The 22385-nt window shown below is 43.7% G+C and overlaps 2 protein-coding genes across 2 annotated transcripts; both read left to right on the forward strand.

Moving 5' to 3' along the window:
• The first annotated feature begins 568 nt into the window (after positions 1–568).
• LOC122010568 (protein PHYTOCHROME KINASE SUBSTRATE 4-like) lies at positions 569–2086 on the forward strand. Its single transcript, XM_042567087.1, has one exon. It carries the CDS (start codon positions 569–571, stop codon positions 2084–2086), a length of 1518 nt encoding a protein of 505 aa, XP_042423021.1.
• A 7306-nt stretch (positions 2087–9392) lies between these two features.
• Positions 9393–11319, forward strand: LOC122012862 (UDP-glycosyltransferase 73C3-like). Its single transcript, XM_042569519.1, has 2 exons — positions 9393–10275; positions 10350–11319. The coding sequence occupies exons 1-2, from the start codon at positions 9595–9597 to the stop codon at positions 11187–11189; spliced, it is 1521 nt and encodes a 506-aa protein (XP_042425453.1). The 5' UTR covers positions 9393–9594; the 3' UTR covers positions 11190–11319.
• The last annotated feature ends 11066 nt before the right edge of the window (positions 11320–22385 follow it).

Genomic DNA, 22385 nt, shown 5'->3' on the forward strand with positions numbered 1-22385 from the left:
TAACTTAATTTAATTGTGGACTTTATTAAAATTTATTATCAAATGATAGAGATTCGATATTAATCCATTTCTCCATTCGAAAAAATTAATTCAATCTATCAAATAAAACACTGCATAATTTTTAAACTATTTTTAATGATAAAAAGTAACACTACATTAAAATCTAAAATCTTCCAATGTAACTCTCGTTGAGTTGATGAAATTGTGATCCATTTTTTTTAATAAAAATTTCGATAGATGTAAGTTATTCCCTTTATTACAAAATTTAAATGGTTAATTTAGTAACATATGTAGCCTTCAACTTTAATTTGCATCAAGTACGGACAAATCGGAAGGGTGGCCATTTTTGTCCGATGAAATGAAAAATTTTGGAGGCTGATTGTTCGATCTTTTGAACGGGCCATCGTCTATGGACGGAATGGAAGACACCTCGATTATATAAAAAAAAAATGTCTTGGAAAAATATAGGAGACAAGATAAGGCCATGGGGCCCACAGTATTTTTTCCGAAGGGCGGGTTGAAGTCTTCTTAAAACCAGCACGCAGCTGCTCGCTCCGATTCCTGTGCAATGAACTCTGCCACTCTCACTCCCTCCCAAGAATTGAAAGTGATGGAGAAGCACAGCGTAACAGTAAGCTTCAATGGCAGCCTCTACCAATCCTCGGCCGCCTTCCACTCCTCTGGCTGCTCACTCACCCCGCGTGCCATCGAAGGGGCCCTCGAGCAGCGACCCACTGGCCTCTGCGCCGACGACACAGAGCTCAACATCTTCGACGCGGAGCGCTACTTCAGAGAAGACAACCCCCCCACCGCCGCCAAGAACACCCTCGTCGTCGATGACGTGCTCGAAAGGCGCGATCTTTCCTGCGATCCTAGGACCTCCTCCGTCTCCTCCGCCGACGGCCTGAGGCGGAATGACCGGGGCGGAGAGACTCCTCCGACCTCGTCCTCCGAGGCGAGCTGGAATAGCAAGTCCAGTTTGCTCTCCCACCGACTGGCGCCGCCCTCCGCAGCCGGGAGGACCCGGTCGTCCGGTGTGCGTAGATTCTTCCGCCGGAGTTGCCTTTGCTCCGGAAACAAGTCCGTCAACGTGGAGGTTCGCCGGTCTGTGGAGTCGAACGCTCCGCCTAGTGTCAAAAAGCAGAGCTCGCGAAGAGGGGATGTGGGACTCAGCAGCATTCCGGAGTCATCTACCGGCGACGAGTTTAAGAGCGAATTGAACGCCGGGGAAGTGACGAAGTTGAAGATATCCCCCGGAAATTGGGGCAAAGATCGGAGCTTTTTCAATGTGGCGAGTCGTTTCTCGCCGGAAAGGACCTTCCCGTCGGAAATAGGCCACCGAATAGTGAGCTCCCGTAAACTCTTCACAGATACCGCTGGATTCTCTTTCCCCGTGTTGAGTCCTCCGCGCGATTCGCTCGAGGTCTTCCGTCCATCCGAGGAGGTGGCTAGGACTATGGAGAAATCGTCGGAGTTCTCACCGCCAGTGATGGCGCTTCCTCGTCTCGGCGTAAGGTTTTCATACCCCGCGAGTCCCAAGCAACGGGCGGAGGAGGACGCGGCAAGCGACACAAGCTCTGACCTTTTCGAGATAGAGACTTCCCTATCGACGACCCCTACGACGAACCGCCCCCGCGACTCCCTCGACGAACTCGAAGGAAGGCGTTTCATCGGTAACGGCGAGGCGGCTGAGATCCTCCATCGCCGTCGGAGCCTAGAGGGGGCGGCGAAGCCATCCGTCGTCCCCAGCGAATGCTACCCACCGAGCGAGGCGAGCGTGGAATGGAGCGTCGTGACCGCGGAGGGCTTCGCCGCCAACTTCTCCAGCGCGGCCTCCAATTACGACGAGTTCCGTTTCATCGAGGAGGAGCACGACCGGTTCGCGGCGGCGATGAGCAGAGAGCGGCGGAAATCCAACGGCCTGTTGGGCTGCCGGTGTGAGAAAGCTGTCAGCGTCGGGCCAAAGCCGGTTCGGATCCCTCCACCCGTCGAACCGGAGGTCTTGGCAACGAACATAGGCATAGCGAAGTTCAGAAGCCTGGGTTTGACGCAGGAACGGCTAGGCCGTCCGGTTCAAAAAAATTAGACCGTTTTATTTGTAATATGGCCTATCATGTACGTTTTCGTGTGCTTTTCCAATAATAAAATTTGTGTTTTTGCAATTTTATGTGGATTCAAAATTTGGATTTCTCACAATGCAATTCTTTTGATCTTCCAAATGATTAATTCTCTCTATAAATAACTTGTAATTTTAGCTAAGATCATAAGTTCATTCCCTGTTAGAAGATAAATCGCACAGCGTTGTGGTTGAAGAAAAACTAAAGACCATAAATGATCATATAATCACAGCTATTATTTTTTTTTTACAGATTTATAAAATCATTAATCACACATGATTTTTATTTACATGAATTGGATAGTGTTAAATGATCAGAATTTAACTAATTAAAAAACATACATACATAATATCATATTTATATATTAATTATATGTACGTATATACATGTATTCCAATTCATTTTTAACGGACAAAATTTAGAATTTAACCCTTCCAACAGTGCTAGCAAAAAGTCCACATGCATGCATGAGAAAGCTAATGTTCTTTTCACGACGAAAATCTTTTGGCTACCACAAAAGTTAGTGCTAGCAAAAAAGCCATACGCATGAAGTAGAGTCAGCTAGATATGTTACATGTAGAAACTAACACCATATGATTATGAATATTATATATATTTTTTCAAATATTTATAATATCATTAGACATACTTGATTTTGTTTATATTATTTACAAACCACAACATTTGGTTTATCTTTCAGCAATTAAAACCCTGCCCACAATCCTTGCCAAAAGTCAACATATGCATGTGTGAGACAGTAGTTGTTTTCCAGATGAGAACCCTCACTCAGCTGCCTTTGGACCCTTGCGTCAACATTTAGTGGGTGATGTGAGGTACCTCCAAACCTAAAGGACTTGTTTTCTCTTCCTAGCACACTCATATATATAAAGATGACAAGGTTTCAAATTAATGTACGTCAAGAATCTTAGACTAGATACAGATCACACGTCTGCTTTTTTTGTTTTCTTTTGGAAGATACAAGACGTGTGTTAGAATTATTAGAATATAAATTAGTTCTTTTTTGAATAGTTTGAACTTTTGGAATGAGTGGCGATAGAAAAGGGGATCTAAAGTTAGAGAAAAACTCATCGATCAATCTAGTAAAGTTAAATTCTTTTTTCTTTTATAAGAACTATAGTGGCCAATCGATCCTTTAATTTAACATATCATAGAAGAAGAACAACAACAATCATTTAGTGAATGGATGACCATAATGCAGGTGTTCTTTTCATCGGACATGATGACAGCTCAATTTGATGCCAAATGCTGGTCCAGAGAGACATAGCTCCTCTGATAAGGTCCCCTACAACTATAAGGAGGCAGATGAGGTGAAACTAGTGAATTCTAACAACAACCAAGCTACTGTTTGAATCAGTTATGCTGACTTCCTGATTTAAATTGTCTCAGATTGAATCTTGTTTACTAGTGAATTCTAACAACAACCAAGCTACTGTTTGAGTCAGTTATGCTGACTTCCTGATTTAAATTGTCTCAGATTGAATCTTGTTTACTAGTGAATTCTAACAACAACCAAGCTACTGTTTGAATCAGTTATGCTGACTTCCTGATTTAAATTGTCTCAGATTGAATCTTGCTTGAGTGAGCGACCGGAATGGCCTTGCAGATTCAGTATCACTCGGGGAAGGTGAATTCCATATGTCCGGTGGATGGAGCATTGAAGCAAGGGGAGCAGACATCTTCTTATAGTTCTCTTTTCATTAGTTCATCATACTCGTCAAAGAGCTCTGCCATTTGGTCGTCGGAGCAACGAAATTTTACCTTCTTGTATCCATTTTGCTAAAATAAATAACAATCCGAATCACCACAATTCAGATTGAAACAATCAGTGTTTCAATTCTGAAACCCAGGCAATTAGCTCTGTAGACTTTTCCAGTCTCAGGATCATGAGCAATATCTTCGTGCAAGATGAAGGAAACAATACATCAGGATGTCATTCAAATGGCGACTTCAATGTGCATCGAATAACTCCATTAGTTTATGTTATGCGAAAGCAATGGAATAAGCAAATGAAGTAGTTTGAATTCTGAACATTGGCACAAATGCTACACAGATTCTTGCTGTCCCTGAACAGCAATACACATCTCGATCGATCTATAATTGGGTTGTTATCGGAAAGTAGCTTAAGATTATCAACCAATTGTATGAAGAAATAGTAGGAGAGTTTCTTTCAACATCCCAGTTTCTAGCCTGGAGATATCTTAATACTGAAGTATCGGGACAGAAGCTCGAAACCGATTTGCCAGTGGACCCCGAGATCAAACACACCAAATACTACAACACTTAGCAGAGTTAAAATTGACAATCTAATAAACTTTTAAGTGAATCAGTCGATTTCAATTGTGACGCTTACCTTGTGGAACATTACCTCTGACATGGAGAGAACTTGTAGCATACTTAGATACAAGTAATTAGGGAGACAGGTTAGAGCATGTTGTGAGTGGTTGCATGTATTTTGGTGAAGTTTTTAGCCAATTAATTAGTCATGATGAATGATGCTATTCTTATTTAATTGAAGATCATGTGAGTACTTCGAATTATAAATGGTGTGTATGATTAAGAGCATGAGTGATAAAGAAGGGATTATAATTTTAAGAATATTATAGGGTATATGACAGTTTGAATTGTTGAAACCCAACTAGGGTTCAACGACTCTAGTTGAGTACATACACTATGTTTATTTTATTTGAGTAGATACATTTTGTGAGGCTTTATATACACATGATACTTTTTATTCTGTAATTACTCCTCTTCTCTTATACCTGATTCATATTCTTTAAATTCATTTTCTCCCTTTCGTATTATCTCTGAATAGATTTAGTCGACTAGAGGGTAAAATCTAAGTAAATGGATAATTTAATTGATTGAAATAAAGTTTGATGAATAAAATATAATTTTGCTTAGGCAACAGGTTCGCTAAGCAAAATGTTTAAAAAAGAGTGTTCTTCACAGTATCTCTTTTGACGTTTGAGTTGGACCAAATACTTGTCTACGAGAAGATATCTTAGCATTTTAAATTCCTTCTATAAAAGTTCTTATATCATTCTACCTTACGCTGCAGCAATAAATTATAGTAAAAATATGTTTAAGCTCCCTCACGGTCCATCCATTCCGTCACCTATTGTTCAAAAGGAGATAAATTATAAAATTAATTTATAGCCCCCCTAGTTAAAAAGTGAAAGGAATTTTTTCTTAGGGACATGCACTCATCATTAGGAATCGATTCCCAATTACACGAAGAGAATTAAATGGCTAAACGATAGGAAAGATATTTTTTCAAGAATATACTCTTATTACAATGCTAAATGATTACAATATGGTCAGAATAGTTTTTTTTTTTTTTTTAATTTTTAGGATTATTATTAAAAGTAACTAATTAATATTATATTTTATGAGTCAATTGTATTTTTTTCTCATCTATTTTTATATTTAATTTTTAAAATAATACATAATTAATTTTTATTAATAATATTTAATTAAAATTTTAATTAACTTAATTTTTAATTAGATAAATTTATTTTTTAACTGATCAAATTTTCATCAATAAAATTTACTGTAAAAACTAATTTCATTATAATATATTTGTCTTCCTTTAATAACATATTCATCTCCCTCTAATCAATTGACATGGTACATTGTCAAGGTGCTTTTCCCACCTCCCTTAACACTGTCACCTCTCAGTAGAGCCGTCAATTTGGGTTAGGTCGGTCGGGTTGGCCCGCCCCGCCAAATCAATTAAGCGGGTTGGGTTGGAATTTTATCAACCCAAGTCCGCCGTGGGCCAACCCGCCTAGGCCCGCGACCCGCGCGAGTCGGCCCGCGATGGGCTTGGGTCGGCCCGCGGGTTGAACATATAAACAGTTTATATCAGTAGTCAATGCTGCAACTGCGAGAGTACCAGGGGTTAAATTATGCATTTCATTATCTTCTTCATTGAGAGGAATACTAATTAGGAAAATCTCATACTTGTGAAGTTGAGTGTGATAGACAAAAGTTACAAAAATATATATGCACACAAAGTCGATTAATCTTATAAGTAGATGACCTTCTTATTTGATTCATTTATAGGATAAATCTGAAACATACATTATGCACAATGAAGAGCTTGGTGTGTGTACCCAAACTAGATGGCCTTCTTAAAAGTAGATGGCATTCTTATTTGATTCATTACACACGCATAGCCAGGGTACCACTGATCTAAACTGCTCGACGCACAGCCAGGAGTCATAATTACTATTCCTCTTCGTTGCACAATTTTATAGCAGTTTATTATCTTTCTTTGTTATAATTTTAAAATAAAAATAGTACTTTTGACCCAACATAAGTACTTGTTTATGTCCATTTATATTTAAAATACTTGTTTATGAATACATTTGATTGATAAAATATTTCCGAAGTAAAACATTGAAGATATGAACTCTTTTTTTTTTAATTTTTTTAAAAAATTTTATAGGCCCGCGGGTTGGCCCGCCAAACTCGCGACCCGCCTTGGATTGGGTTGGGTTGGAAATTTCCCAACCCGCCAAGTTGACGGCCCGCCCCGCCCCGCCCCGCCAAATAATGGGCCCGCCACGGGCCGACCCGCCCCGCCATGGGTTGGCCCGTTTGACAGCTCTACCTCTCAGCTCCACCTTTGTTTTTACCTTTATACCCTTACCTTATTCTCTCATCCATAATTTTTTTTAAAGTTTTGATTCTGTTTTTTATTGATTTTATTTTTTTTATTAATCAATTTTTTATCAATTTTATTCCTTTTAATAATTTATTTTTTTATTATATTTAATCATAGATTTGAAGAGTTATTATTTCTAAAAATTTTAGAAAATATAAACATATGGATCAAAATAAAAATTATATATATATATAATAAAAAAATACTAACGATTAATAGTAACGTTAAATACTAACGATTAATAGTAACGTTAAATAAAAAAGAGCTTCCGAATAAATATTTTTTTAAATGAAAAGTACATGTAATAATACATAAAAAAAATATACGAAAATATATAAAAATAAAAATTTTAATTAATTTAAAAGGAGGAGAGGTTCTGACATGTGTCAAGGGTTGGAAAAATGTAACTTAAAAGGAGAGGGGTATTTTGACATGTGTCAAGGATTGGAGGATGAGTAATTTAAAGGGGGAAGAGGGAAAGTTCTGATATATATCAAGGGTTAGAGAGTGGATAATTTAAGAGAGTGCGAGGTTCTGACATGTGTCATGTGTCAAGAATTAGAGGGAGTACTTTTAACGGAGGAGAGGTTCTAATATATATTATGGATTAAATGAGGATAATTTAAATGTCGAATTAAGAAAGTAATTTAAATGAAGAGAGAGATTTTGATATATTAAAAATTATATAAAATAAAATGATAAAAGTTAATAAATAAAATTGATTAAAAAATAAAACTAAATAAATATTAAATAAATTTGGAAAAAATAAGTAAAAATAAAATTTAAAAAAATTAGGAGTATAAAGATTATTTATATAGGAGATAAAATTTGAAAAAGGAAGGGACTATGTCAGATAGGGTGGAAGAAGAAATTTATCATTCAATTTTCAATAAAGATTGCGTGGCGCCGTGAATTAGAATTGTGATTGAAGACTTCATCTTTAATGTTTTTTTTTTTGGCCGTGTTCCAGTGATAAGCTAAATTATTGATGATGGATCTTCTAGAAATTATCAAGTAAACTCTATTGAACACGTCAATCGCCTGACCAACTGCTCTGATTGACTTGACAAATTCTTTTTATCTTTTTAAATGCCAAAATATTTTTTATTAACTAATCAAAGAGACATTTCTAATTTAAAAAGTGTTAATAAAAAATATTGAAATAATAACACTGCACTGTTTTGAGCCATCCTTATTGATTTTAATTTTAATGTTAATATACGCTGAATCTTCAAATAACATGCCAAGTATTTATTATGTTAATATTAATATTAATATTAATTATTTATGATTCAACTATTCATTTATTTATTTTTACTTTTTATATTTAGAATATATTTTTAATTTTTTTTTTATATAAAATCGATTGAAATAGATTAATGTATTTAACACTCCTCCGTATTAGTTTATAATACTATTTAAAGTATTATAATATCCACATATTATATTAACATTGGATGCTCTAATTAAGTAGGTTTTTTAAAATGACAGAAATTTAGGATGCATATGTTTCAAATTTTTTTTTTTTTTTTGAAAAGTGTACATTTTCTAAAAATTAGAAAATGACTTTTAGTTATTTTCTATTTTTTCAAAAAATATTATCTATTTTTTTTTTAAAATAGACATGGAAAATATAAACCAAATATTATTTTTCAGAAATATGATTTTTTCAAAAAAAAAAAAACGAAAAACGTACAAACCAAACACACCCTTATTTTTCCCTCTCACGATGTCAAATCTGAATTTTTCAAAGAAAGAAGAACGGATGGGGTGAGCTAGACCGATCTATTTAATAGGTTGAGTATAATCTACCTTATCAATAAATGGGTACGGTTCATAATTGATCAAGGATTCTAGATCAAAAGATTCATACCTAAGATCCTGTAAACTCATTAGTGGGATGAGTTAGAGTATTCATGTCAATTTTCCTATTACTATATTTAAAATTTAGGGTAAATGACTTACTTTATTAAATTTAGATAATCATTTTTCACCACACATTATATCAAATACCCTAAAATTTCTATCATCCTTAATTTTTTTTATTATTTTCTTCTCTTTCTTCTATTTTTATTATTATATTTATTAAATGAGTAAAAGAAAAGAGATGCAGTGGAAGGAGAGAGATTAAAAAGAAATATTATTTTATTTTTAAGGTAGTAATTTTATTTCTTAAATTTAGAGAATCATTATTCATCAAATCTAAATTTAGGAAATTGATAGAGTAGCTGATACAAAGATTTTTTAGCTACCTAATTCAAAATTTAAGGTAAAATTTTTGGATAAGGTAGTTGATGTGTGTGCTCTTAAACCCTACTTATTTAATAAGTGAGATATTATCCATCCCACCAATGAATCTATAGGGTCCAAAATATCCCCTCGAATGGATTTAGTGGCTAGCATATGAGTTGTTGCCACTATAAGGTCGGATGTTCGAATTTCGGTAAAATCGAGGTAAATGTCTCCCTTATGTGCTAATCACTATTCCAAAGGATAATAGTCATCCGTGATTTACCTCCTTTATATTGATCATGAGATGAATTAATGAGGACGTTGAGAACAAACTTATTCACTTTTTACCACCTATAGAATCCAAAATTAATACAGGAATCCAGGGGAGGGTATATAATTGGTCCAGGATCCCGAGGATCCTGCCAACTCACACTCCATCCCAGTCACGGCGTTGACTGTAGAAATAGATCGTGGCGAAATAATTGCTCCAGATCCTTCTTAAAGTCGCCGGCTTGTCAATGGCACAACCGTAACCTTCGTCTCCTGCTGATAATCATGCACAGTATCGTCGGCATGGTCGCCACCGACAGAGTCACCTTGGAAGGCGACTCCGGCGCAGGCTATGGCCAGCTCAAACCCCACTTTGTCCTGGTCCCATTCTTCGCACAAGGCCACGTCATCCCCATGATCGACCTCGCTCGCCTCCTCGCCGCCCGCGGGATCCTCGTCACCGTCGTCTCCACCCCCAGCAACTCCTCCCGGTTCAAGCCCCTCGTCGACCGCGCCAACGCCGCCGGCCTCCTCATCCGAATCGCCGACCTCTGCTTTCCCTGCGCAGAGGTAGGGCTGCCGGACGGCTGCGAGAACATCGACCTCCTGCCCTCGCGCGACCTCGTGTCCAACTTCTTCGCGGCGCTCCCCAAGCTGAAGGAGCCGTTGGTCCGCTACCTCCGGGAACAGCGGCCGGAGCCGAGCTGCCTAGTGACCGACTCGTGCATGCCGTGGACGAGGGACGTCGCGGCGGAGCTCCGGCTGCCGCGCTTTGTCTTCCACGGGCCGTCTTGCTTCTACATGTTGTGCAGCCGCAACGTCGCGGCGGGGTCGCCGGAGCAAGTGCCCGCAGACGCGTTGCAGCCGTTCCTGGTTCCGGGTCTGCCGGAGCTCAAAGTGGAGGTGATTCGAGCTCAGGCATTGAGGCTCTTCGACGTTCCAGGGAGGGAGAAGCTTCGTGACCAGGTTGCTACAAATAATCATTCAATTTACTTACTTTAGAATCATCTGACAAAAGATAGTAACTAATTTAACGACAGGTGATAGAGGCCGAAGCCACTGCTGATGGAATCGTATTCAACACCTTCGGCGAGATGGAGGCTCCCTTCCTCGATCTCTACCAGAAGACTCTCGGAAAGCCCATTTGGCCCATCGGCCCCTTTTGCTTCGCCAGCCAAGAAACGCAAGACGCCGTCTTGCGTGGCAACAAGAACAGCGTCGACGCCCGGCGCATCTCCGACTGGCTCGACTCCAATGACCCGGCTTCCGTCATCTACGTCAGCTTCGGCACCATCACCACCAACAGTTACTCCCACATGTTCGAGATCGGCCTCGGCCTGGAGGCCTCCCACCGCCCCTTCATCTGGGTGATCAAACCTGTGGACATGTCGCCGGAAGTGGACCATTGGCTCGCCGGAGGGTTCGAGGAGCGGACGAGGTCTCAGGGGTTGATACTGACTGGGTGGGTGCCTCAGATGATGATCCTGTCGCACCCCGCCGTCGGGGCCTTCCTGACGCACTGCGGCTGGAACTCGTCGTTGGAGGCGGTGGCCGCCGGTGTGCCGGTGATCACGTGGCCACACTTCTGGGATCAGTTTCTGAACGAGAAGCTTGTGGTGGAGGTGCTGCGTATCGGGGTGGCGCTGAAGAGCCAGATGAAGACTCCGTTTGTCTCGCGGGAGAGCGAGGGGTTGATCGGCCGCGCGAACGTGGAGAGGGCGGTGGAGTCGGTGATGGGAGACGGAGAAGAGGCGGAGCAGATAAGGAAAAGGGCGAGAGCGATGGGAGTTGAGGCGAGGAAGGCGATGAAACCGGGAGGGACGTCGTACGAAAGCTTGAGCCTCATGATTCAACATGTTTTAGAGTTTGGAAACAATTAAAGATTTTAATTACAAGGGGGGCAATATAATTTCTTTACTTGCTATCAAAATAACATGCTTTGTACACTCTTTATCAAAAATTATTATAATAAATAAAAAGCGATAGAGACAGCGCAACAACATCTATGCATTTTTCATACTTTTATTTGGCGTCATTATGAATTTGAATTCTATTAATGAAGTAATTTAACTTGACCTACTCTTGAGATAAAAAATTATATCATTCATTTCATTAAGAAAAATATTTTATTCTAGCGCAATATCCACCTAACGAGATATTTTATCTGCTACAAATTAACTCTAATCCGACCTACTTTCTTTAGAGTAATATTTTACTGAATCTGCATTTATTCATTTAGTATTGCACATGGAGCCAGTAGTGCCATTGGTTGCTCATGTTCTAGCTGGCTATTCCCAAGGACTATGAGATTATCTCGAGATTATGGGGCCGATTAAATGAAGCATTTAAGAACATTAAAGCTTCTACTTCATGTTATAGAATTTATCAATTGACAAACAATCCATCTGTCCAATCCATTTCGTTCCACCGTTGATTGCCGTCCAACAAACAGTGAGACTGGATATTACTTTAAATGAGTATTTAATATTCATGGCCAAATTCCAACCCATCAAAACATCTCATTTATAATTGAACAATATTAAATGATTAAAATTTATCAATCAAAATATATTTTTTTTGTAAATCATTATTAAAAATATTTTAATAATATCATCTCTATATATTAATTCATGTATTACAATTCAATTCTCACTAACTAGATTCTGACCAATTAAAATACACTTTGTAAGTCATTATTAAAGATATTTTAATAATATCATTTCTATATATTAATTACATGCATATATTACAATTCAATTTTGGTCAGTAAAATTTTGGCCAAATAGATTTATCATTTATAAGGACAATACTAAATGGTTAGAATCTGACCAGCTAGAATACTTTATAAGTCATTATTAAGGATATTTTAATAATATCATTTCTATATATTAATTACATACATGTATTACAATTCAATTCTGGTCAGCGGCCAAATAGATTTATCATTTATAAGGACAATGCTAAATGGTTAGAATCTGACTAGCTATAATATACTTTGTAAGTCATTATTAAGGATATTTTAGTAATATTATTTCTATATATTAATTACATGCATATATTACAATTCAATTCGGACCAACCAAATTATGGCCAAATAGATTTACCGTTTATAAGGACAATACTAAATGGCTAGAATTTGGTCAGCCAGAATATACTTTATAAATCATTATTAAGTGATCCGGCGGTAAGAACGGGGGACCCCCTTTCCGGGAAGTCAACGCCACGGGGAGGTCAAAGTATCCGACGTCCAACCGGAGAAGCGGAGACCGGTCGGCCGAACGGGGTCCCAACTGAACCAAAGACGACCCAACGAGACTAGGGGTTCCGACGCTCGTTGAACAGAGACATATGGCCGAGCGGATACTGCGAACAGTCTCCACAGAGCACATTACCGGGAATCTCCCAAGTGGACCAGCACGAATGACCGGTCGGACGATGCCCATGACTGCCGACTGGTAGGACTCTCGGCGCAAGAACAGAAGATACAAAAGGACAGAGAAGCATATTCTGACAGCGAGCATGTTCGACGATTAGACCATACGCAGGATCTTATGACAGCGGGTTCCCTTGTCACATCATAGACGTGCTCGGACTGTAGCAGTATGGTGTCAGGTAAGCTTGTCTGATAAGCACATACCGAGGTATGGGCTAAGGACACGTATTTGCCTTGGTAGGTGTGCGTGAGCTCCTTCACAGCTCTATATAAGGAGCCTTATACTTCGCCGGAGGCATGCATTCTCGGAGATTTGGAGCTATTTCTTTGTTGTCTGCTTGCCTGACTTGAGCATCGGAGGGTTGTCGCCGGGAACCCCTTCCCGGCCCAACTTCCTTGCAGGTTCGACGGAGGTTCGTACGACCGGTTGGAGATCTACGTCAACGGCTCGGAGAGCGCCACGTGCCCAGCGTCCGTTGATTCAGCTTTCGGACAGGATCATTAAGGATATTTTAGTAATATCATCTCTCTATATATATTAATTACATACATGTATTACAATTTAATTCTGGCACAGTCGATTCTGACCAAATAAATTTACCATTTATTAGGACAATACTAATTAGGCCAACTATAATGAACATCTTATATTTATTTATTTATTATTATTATTATTATTATTATTATTATTTAACATGCAAGCGTTAATTAAGATGACATACAATAAATAGAACAGTTTATATTCACATCTTAACTGATCAAATTTTGATCATTGAGATTTATCCCAATTTTAAAGCGTAGCAACAAGCTAGAAGAAAAATCGAATGATAATCTCTAAAAATCATTTGACAAAAATGGTAATGATTTTCACTAATCACTTCCAACGCTGGTTAGGTTCGACTCCAGGGAGAACCACTCCCTTCTTAATTTTGTATGACTTTCGACCAGTATATTATTTCGGACCAGGAAATTAAGCATGCATTATTTGATATTAGAGATCATGGGTGCCCCGATCGGATGGATATAGCCTTAAGTTCTTTAAGTGTTTCTTGGGATAGTGTGGGATTGGGTGCCACTGTAGTGATCATGGAATTTTTTAATAGTGGAAGATTATTGAGGAGATGAAACCACACCTTGACTTGTTCCAAAGTTAACCAATCCTAGTAGGATAACAGATTATAGGTCAATCTCTCCTGTTGCATGGTATTATATAAAGTCATTGCAAAGATATTAGATTCATGACAATCTAAGATTGTAGGAGATTTACTCCATCAGTCTTAGACGACTTTTGTGTGAAGACGACTCATTATTGATAATATCCATCTGACATATGAGTTATTCTGGAGGTATCATAGGAAACACATCAATCCTAGATGCATTATGAAAGTTGACCTTTAGAAGGCTTTTGACTTAATGCATTGAAAGTTTTTACGGGAGACACTTATTCGACTACGCTTTCATATGCGGTTTATATCGTAGACAATAGAATGTGCGACTACCACATCATTCTCGCTGGCCATTAATGGAGGGTCGTTTGGATTCTTTGACGGGTCTAGAGAACTACAATAGGGAGATTCATTCTCTCCTTATTTATTTGGTATCTGTGTGGAGATTTTTAGGCGACAAATACAACAATTCAAATCAGATTTAAAATTTCATCCTCAGTGTGGACGCCTCAGCTTAACACATTTGGCATATGCTAATAATCTATTATTATTCAACCAGGGCAATGAGTTATCAGTGAGATTATTATTTTCTTGTTTACAAGAGTTAGGGGCAATAACATGTCTTTGAGTTAATCGTTAGAAGTCAAACATATTTCTAGCCAGAGTAAATAACACAACACACATGCGACTACTCTCTCTCACGAACTTCTAGGAGGGTATAAGACCTTTTCAGTATCTAGGGATACCACTTGCTGCCGATCATTTGAGGATTTCAAACTATGGTTCATTTCTTGACACACTAGTTTGATGGATTAACTACTAGCCGAAGAAGACATGATCCTGTCCGAACGCTGAATCGATGGACGCTGGGCACGTGGCGCTCTTCCAACTGATGACGTGGATCTCTGACCGACCGTACGGATCTCCGGCGAACCTGCAAAGAAGTCGGGCCGGGAAGGGGTTCCCGGCGACGACCCTCCGACGCTCAAGTCAAGCAAGAGGAAAATGATAGTGGCTTCGAAGATGTGAGATCGCGTGATTGCGTACCTCCGCCGAAGTTTGAGGGCTCTTATATAAAGCTGTGGGGAGACTTATGCACACCTACCGAGGCGTACACATGTCCTGTACCATGCCCTAGTATGGGCTTACCAGAGGAGCATGCCTGACACCATACTGCTACAGTCCGAGCACATCTTTGATGGGACAGCAGAACCTTCCGTCATAGGATTCTGCGTATGGCTTGGTCATCGAACATGCCTGTTGTCAGAAGATATTCCCCAATGTCCCCTTGTCCTTGTCTCTTCTTTCCTCGAGCCGACCGTCCATCCGCTTGGCCAGCAGTGGTCCGACCGGTAAGATTTCACTCCATCGCGTGCTCTGTTGAGACTATTCCTTCACAGTCTTGATGCTTTACGCCTCGGCCGAGCGGTCTTCCCGCTCGGCCTGACGACCCTGTTCACCATGAGCGTCGGAAACCCGACTCCCTGTCGGGTTGTCTTTGATTCAGCCTGGACTCGTTCGGCCGGTCAACCCACCCCTTCTCCAATCAGCCGAACCTCATGCTGACCCTTTTGACTTTTGACCTCCACGTGGCGTTGACTCCCCTCCAGAGGGGGTCCCCCGACCTTACTGTCGGATCACTTGCCTCCCCTTCAAGTCTAGTCGAAGGAGGCGATTAGTCCGACTAACTGGACGCCTGTAGTGCCGAGCGGCTCATTTAAGAAACCATCCTCCGATCGGCTCGTGTGAGGGTAGCTACGGCCTCAGTCAACGCCCCCTCCCTTGTATCTCCTCGGAATTCGTGCCAATCTCCGTCATTAAGGCTGAGCATGCGCTTATTAAATGCACTCCAGTGGCCGAATGCTACGTGGCGCTGCTGTTGCCGTCATCGTACGACGGCGGCGTGGTGTCCGACGAGACATCGATGGTCTAAAATGAACGGCTTGATGCGTGCTTCGGTCCCCGTGACCTGCATCCGACGGTGGAGGCCGCTCGGGCTCAACCCTATAAATCCTTCGCCTTCTTCCTTCGCCGCATTTCTGCTCTCGTGTGCCCAGAAGCTTCCTTTGGTGTTTCAGTGCTCCGGCGGCTTCGGTTCCCCTCTTTCCGGCGATTCCGTATTCCTCGTCGATCTTCATTCTTCTCTGTAAGGTTCTTCTTCTTTTCTATCTTTGATTCTTGTGTTCTCTTTGCGTTTCTTTCACGAGTTTTGGTCCTCTATGCACTGCTTCGTTTGTCATCCTCTTCCTTCCATCATCTGCATTTCTTCTCGCCTTTTGTGATTTCGTCCGTTCGGACAATGACTAGTTCCTCTTAGCCTCAAGACCAAGCCCTCAGCCCATGGTATACTACCATGGAGTCGCGCTTCGATCGGCGCGACGCCGATATTCTGATGAACAATTTTGACATCCCCTCTGATTTTGAAATTATCTTACCCTCCCCCTCCGCTCGGCCACACAAACCGCCGCGCGGAGCTTTCTGTGTTTTCCGCGACCAGTTCATAGCCGGTCTGCGCTTTCCAATCCATCCCTTCATCGTAGAAGTTTGTAATTTTTTCGGCATTCCGCTCGGAAGCCTAGTCCCTAACACTTTCCGCCTTCTATGCGGCGTTGTCGTCTTGTTCAAAATCCACAACATTCCCCTCCGCCGGAGGTCTTCTATTATTTTTATTATCCTAAACAGTCCGAGCTGGGCACTTACATGTTCCAGGCTTGGCCCGGTTTAGTTTTCTTCAATAAACTACTCTCTTCCAATAAACATTGGAAAGAGTTCTACTTCTATCTTCGCCTTCCCGAACGGGCCGCTTTCTGAACCCAGTGGCAGGTCGGACTGCCAATCTCCCCTGAGTTGAAGAGGTTCAAGACCCGACCGGACTATCTTCACGCTGCCAATATGCTAGCCGGTCTGAAGTTTGACATCAATAAGTTCTTGCCTGAAGGGGTGATGTACATATTTGGCCTGAGTCCGATCGGGACCCCCCTCCCGAGCGGCTTCGGTAAGAATTTTACTTGTGCATTTGCTTTGATTGCTAACTGATTTTCTCCTTTTTCCTTTGCAACGGACATCGTCATGGAGTTCATGATGGCCGACATTTTGAAGAGGAAAGCGGCGGTACTCGAGGCTGTAGCTGCTAAGGAGATGGAGGTGCTTGGCATTGAGCCGGTCGGCTCACACGAAGGAGAGAGCGACACAAATGCGGGGGAGTCGGCCGCTCAGGCTTCTCTCCCGGAGCCGGCGGTTGGCATAACTTCCAGCCGAGGGCCTTCCGCCCGGGAGGAAGGCTCCGCTCAGGAGGAGGAGCACCCTCTTCGACAAAAGAGGCGCCGAGCGGAGACACCCCTTCGATCGGCGACTTCCGCGGTCCAGCCGTCCGAGCGGACCACCACCGATTCCCGCGGCAAAGCCCCAGCGGTGGAGGCAATCTCGTCTGATCGGACCCCGTCCCAATTGGACGCGTCCGCGGACCCCCTCGAGGCCGTTCCTGTCAGCGCCCTTCCGCCTTCTCCCCGCCGAGTCCAACGCTCGACCATTTTGTCCCAGATGTCTGTACCGACCTCCGATCCTTCCCCAGCTTCCTCCCAGACGACTCCCGGGCGGCACCGTACCATCAGGGTCTCCCTGCATCTCCCCACCGAAGAATTGACGCCCGAGTCCGCTCGGCCAACCGCGCCCGAGCACATGATCACAATGAAGGGGCCTCTAGCTGAAATGTGGGCCGACGCTCGGGCACGCGTCGCTATGATTCCACTCAGCAATCTGGCCAACAGTCATATGCAGCAGGCCACTGGGGTAAGCGTGTTTTCTCAAGTCCTTTACGCATTCTTTCCGATCGGCTACTAACAATCTTGCTTATGTCAGAGATGGGTGGAGGAGATTGCGGTCTCCAATCGTCTGGCTATGGTGGACGAGGAGCTAAAGAGGCTGAAGGCTTCGGGTGGCCCGCTCGGCTCTCAAGGCCCCTCATACACCGAGCTGCAGAAAGAGCTCAAAAAGACCCAAGATCTGCTGGCGGCTGAGCAAAAAAAGACGGCCGATCAGGCCCATACTCTAGCCAAACTCGAGCGACAGGTCAAATCACGGGACCGTAAAACAAGCCTAGCAACCGAGCGGAAGAACACGGCTATCGCCGATCTGGAGAAGAAGAATGTCGAGGCTCGAGGCCTGGAGCAACGGGTTAAGGAGCTGATGGAGCAGCTGGACGGTGAGAAGGCGAGCCGCTCGGCCGAGGCTACTAAACAAAAAGATGAACTGAAGACGTTGCAAGAGTCTCTCGAAGCTTCCCAAGTCGCCTTCAAGGAATATCAAGAGGCGGAACCTGGCCGAGTCGCAACCCTGAGGCTGAATTACATCCGCGCGACCGAATTTTCTGAAAAAGTGTGCGAGCGGATGTATAATGCCTTTGAGCTTGCCATCACCGCTACAACGGACTACCTGAAGTCCAAGGCTCAACTTCCCGACTCCACAACTATCCCGGCCGAAGACTATGTGGCGCTTCTCTCCTCCATCCCGAATACCATTTATGAATTTCTCGAGTAGTGCTCCTTGTAACCCTTTCGATCGGCCATAAGGGCCTAAATTGTAATGAAGCTACGCCATATTTTTAGCAACTTAATATTTTTCTTCTTCTTTTTTTCTTTTCAATGCTTGTGTCTTCCGATCGGCTTGCAAATTACTGCCGTTCACGTCTCCCCCTTCTTTCTTCTTCGTTAATCGTTTCACGAAGTATTCTACATAATCGGGTCGCTCGCCTGATCGCCCCCACTTCTTTAAATGGGCTTCCCGATAAATGTTCACGAAGTACCTTTGGTTACTTGGCCGATCGACCAAACAACTTATAAGCCGACCTCTTTATTATTTTCATCCGGCCGGAGGGTTTATAGTCGCCAGTGCGACTCTCAATTTTTAACGTCGGAGCTCGACGGTTCTTCCGACCGGAGGGTTTATAGTTGCCGATGCGACTCTCGATTTTTAACGTCGGAGCTCGACGGTTCTTCCGACCGGAGGGTTTATAGTCGCCGGTGCGACTCTCGATATTTAACATTGGAGCTTGACGGTCTTCCGTTCGGAGGGTTTATAGTCGCCGGTGCGACTCTCGATATTTAACGTCGGAGCTCAACGGTCTTCCGCCCGGAGGATTTATAGTCGCCGGTGCGACTCTCGATATTTAACGTCGGAGCTCGATGGTCTTCCGCCCGGAGGGTTTATAGTCGCCGGTGCGACTCTCGATATTTAACGTCGGAGCTCGACGGTTCTTCCGACCGGAGGGTTTATAGTCGCCGGTGCGACTCTCGATATTTAACGTCGGAGCTCGACGGTCTTCCGCCCGGAGGGTTTATGTCGCCGGTGCGACTCTCGATATTTAACGTTGGAGCTCGACGGTTCTTCCGACCGGAGGGTTTATAGTCGCCGGTGCGACTCGATATTTAACGTCGGAGCTCGACGGTTCTTCCGCCCGGAGGGTTTATAGTCGCCGGTGCGACTCTCGATTTTTAACGTCGGAGCTCGACGGTCTTCCGCCCGGAGGGTTTATAGTCGCCGGTGCGACTCTCGATATTTAACGTCGGAGCTCGACGGTCTTCCGCCCGGAGGGTTTATAGTCGTTGGTGCGACTCTCGATATTTAACGTTGGAGCTCGATGGTCTTTCGCCCGGAGGGTTTATAGTCACCGGTGCGACTCTCGATATTTAACGTCGGAGCTCGACGGTTCTTCCGACCGGAGGGTTTATAGTCGCCGGTGCGACTTTCGATATTTAACGTCGGAGCTCGACGGTCTTCCACCCGGAGGGTTTATAGTCGCCGGTGTGACTCTCGATATTTAACGTCGGAGCTCGACGGTCTTCCGCTCGGAGGGTTTATAGTCGCGGTGCGACTCTCGATATTTAACGTCGGAGCTCGACGGTCTTCCGATTCGACTGACGATGCTCTATACTTGCGCTAATTTTCTGATTTTTTACTCCTGCATTTCAAGTATATAGCCGAACGGAAAAGATACAACATATATTACATTGGCGCACCTTTCACCCCGCCCGGTAAGGCTGGAGGTGGTTCGCACTCCATGGTCGATCCAGTTGCCGTCCGTCTTCATCCTCCAGATAATAGGCACCCGAGCGGAGCTTTTCGATGACTTTGAAGGGGCCCGCTCAAGGAGCCTCCAGCTTGTCAACATCCCCGACCGGCTTTACTTTCTTCCACACTAGGTCACCGACTTGGAATGCTCTGGGGATCACGCGCCGGTTGTAGTTTTGCTTCATTCTCTGTCGGTATGCCATCAGCCGGACGGACGCCTTGGCTCGCTCCTCGTCGATCAAGTCCAACTCCATCTCCCTCCGCTCGGGATTGTCGTCATCATAGTTCTGGATCCAGACGGACTCTACGCCAACTTCAACTGGGATAACTGCTTCGCCGCCGTACACTAAATGGAATGGCGTGACGCCCGTTCCCTCCTTTGGAGGCGTGCGGATAGCCCATAGGACGCCCGACAGCTCGTCCACCCAGCTTCCTCCTATATGGTCGAGCCAAGCCCGAAGAATGCGAAGAATCTCCCGATTGGCTACTTCGACTTAACCATTGCTCTGGGGATACGCCACGGAAGTAAAGTGTTGTTCGATGCTATAACTTTTGCACCATTCTTCGAGCTTCTTCCCGACGAACTGTCGCCCGTTATCAGATATGAGTCGGCGAGGAATGCCGAACCGATAGATTATATGCTGCCAGATAAACTTTTTGACCATCTGCTCGGTGATCTTGGCCAGTGGCTCGGCCTCCACCCATTTGGAAAAGTAGTCGACCGCCACTAGAAGAAACTTCCGCTGACCGGTAGCCATAGGGAACGGACCCACGATATCCATTCCCCACTGATCGAATGGACAGGACACAGTAGATGCTTTTATCTCCTCAGCCGGTCGGTGGGAGACGTTGTGGTACTTCTGGCAGGAGAGGCACGTTGTGACGGTCCGAGCGACGTCTGCTTGCAGGGTTGGCCAGAAGTACCCGGCCAGCAGGATCTTCCTAGCCAACGATCGTCCGTCCGGATGCCCTCCGCACGATCCTTGGTGCACTTCCTGTAGGATGTACTCCGTGTCCTCCGAGCTTACACACTTCAGAAGTGGGTGGGAGAAAGCCTTCTTGTAGAGTTGGTCTCCAATGAGTGTGAACCGACCGGCTCTCCTCCTTAATAGCTGGGCTTCCTCCCGATCGGTCGGTGTCACACCTGAGCGCAGAAACTCTATGATGGCTGTCCTCCAATCGCTTGGGAATGCGAGGCCCTCCATCTGGTCAATGTGCGCCACCAAGGATACCTGCTCAATTGGCTGCTGGATGATGATTGGTGATATTGAACTTGCGAGCTTGGCTAACTCATCTGCCGCCTGGTTCTCTGCTTGGGGTATCTTCTGGATAATGACTTCTCTGAAGTGGGCCTTGATCTTTTCGAAGGCTTCAACGTAGAGCTTGAGCCGAGCATTGTTAATCTCAAAAGTGCCCGAGAGCTGCTGAGCGGCCAGCTGGGAGTCTGAATAGAGTGTCACCCGACCGGCGCCTACATGCCGAGCTGCTTGCAAGCCGGCTATGAGGGCCTCATACTCCGCTTCATTATTTGTGGCTTTGTAGTTCAGCCGGACGGATAAGTGCATCCTTTCTTCTCGGGGGGAGAGTAACAGCACACCAATTCCGCTCCCGAGCCGAGTGGACGATCCATCCACAAATATTTTCCACATAGCTTCGGGCTCGGGCTTTTGCACTTCGGTAACAAAATCTGCTAAGGACTGCGCCTTTATTGCCGAACGGGGTTGATACTGAATGTCAAATTCACTCAACTCCGTTGTCCATTTGATGAGCCGTCCGGACGCTTCTGGATTTAACAACACTCTTCCCAACGGGCTATTTGTCCGGACAATGATTGTATGTGCCAAGAAATAAGGACGAAGTCTCCGAGCGGCGAGGACCAAAGCAAAAGCCAACTTCTCGAGCCCAGTGTAGCGAGATTCAACATCTTTTAAAATATGGCTCAAGAAGTACATGGGTTGTTCTTCACCGCTCGTCCTCACTAATGCCGAGCCTACTGCCCGCTCGGTTGAGGATAAATAAATACAAAGCGGCTCACCTACAGCTGGCTTGGCTAACACGGGCAAGGAGTTCAGGTATGTCTTCAGCTCTTCAAACGCCCGATCGCATTCCTCGTCCCAATGAAACTTAGTAGCTTTACGTAGAATCTTGAAAAAAGGGAGACTCCAGTCGGCAGTCTTGGAGATGAATCAATGCCGTTATCCGCCCGGTCATGCGCTGTACTTCCCTTAGATTTCTTGGGGGTGGCATATCTTGCAACGCTTTCACCTTGCTGGGATTTGCCTCTATGCCCAGCTCGGTCACTATATAGCCCAAGAAACGCCCGCCTTTTGCTCCGAATAGACATTTCTGAGGGTTTAGCTTGACTCCATACTCCCTCAGCGTTCGGAAGGTCTCCTCCATGTCCGTAAAAA

This window comes from Zingiber officinale, chromosome 8A (genome assembly GCF_018446385.1).
Source record: "Zingiber officinale cultivar Zhangliang chromosome 8A, Zo_v1.1, whole genome shotgun sequence".
Classification (NCBI taxonomy): Eukaryota; Viridiplantae; Streptophyta; class Magnoliopsida; order Zingiberales; family Zingiberaceae; genus Zingiber; species Zingiber officinale.

Coding starts and splice junctions, on each gene's coding strand:
- LOC122010568 (XM_042567087.1), top strand. CDS start 569: ATGAACTCTGCCACTCTCACTCCCTCCCAAGAATTGAAAGTGATGGAG.
- LOC122012862 (XM_042569519.1), top strand. CDS start 9,595: ATGCACAGTATCGTCGGCATGGTCGCCACCGACAGAGTCACCTTGGAA. Junction 10,276..10,349: donor GGGAGAAGCTTCGTGACCAG/GTTGCTACAAAT, acceptor ATTTAACGACAG/GTGATAGAGGCCGAAGCCAC.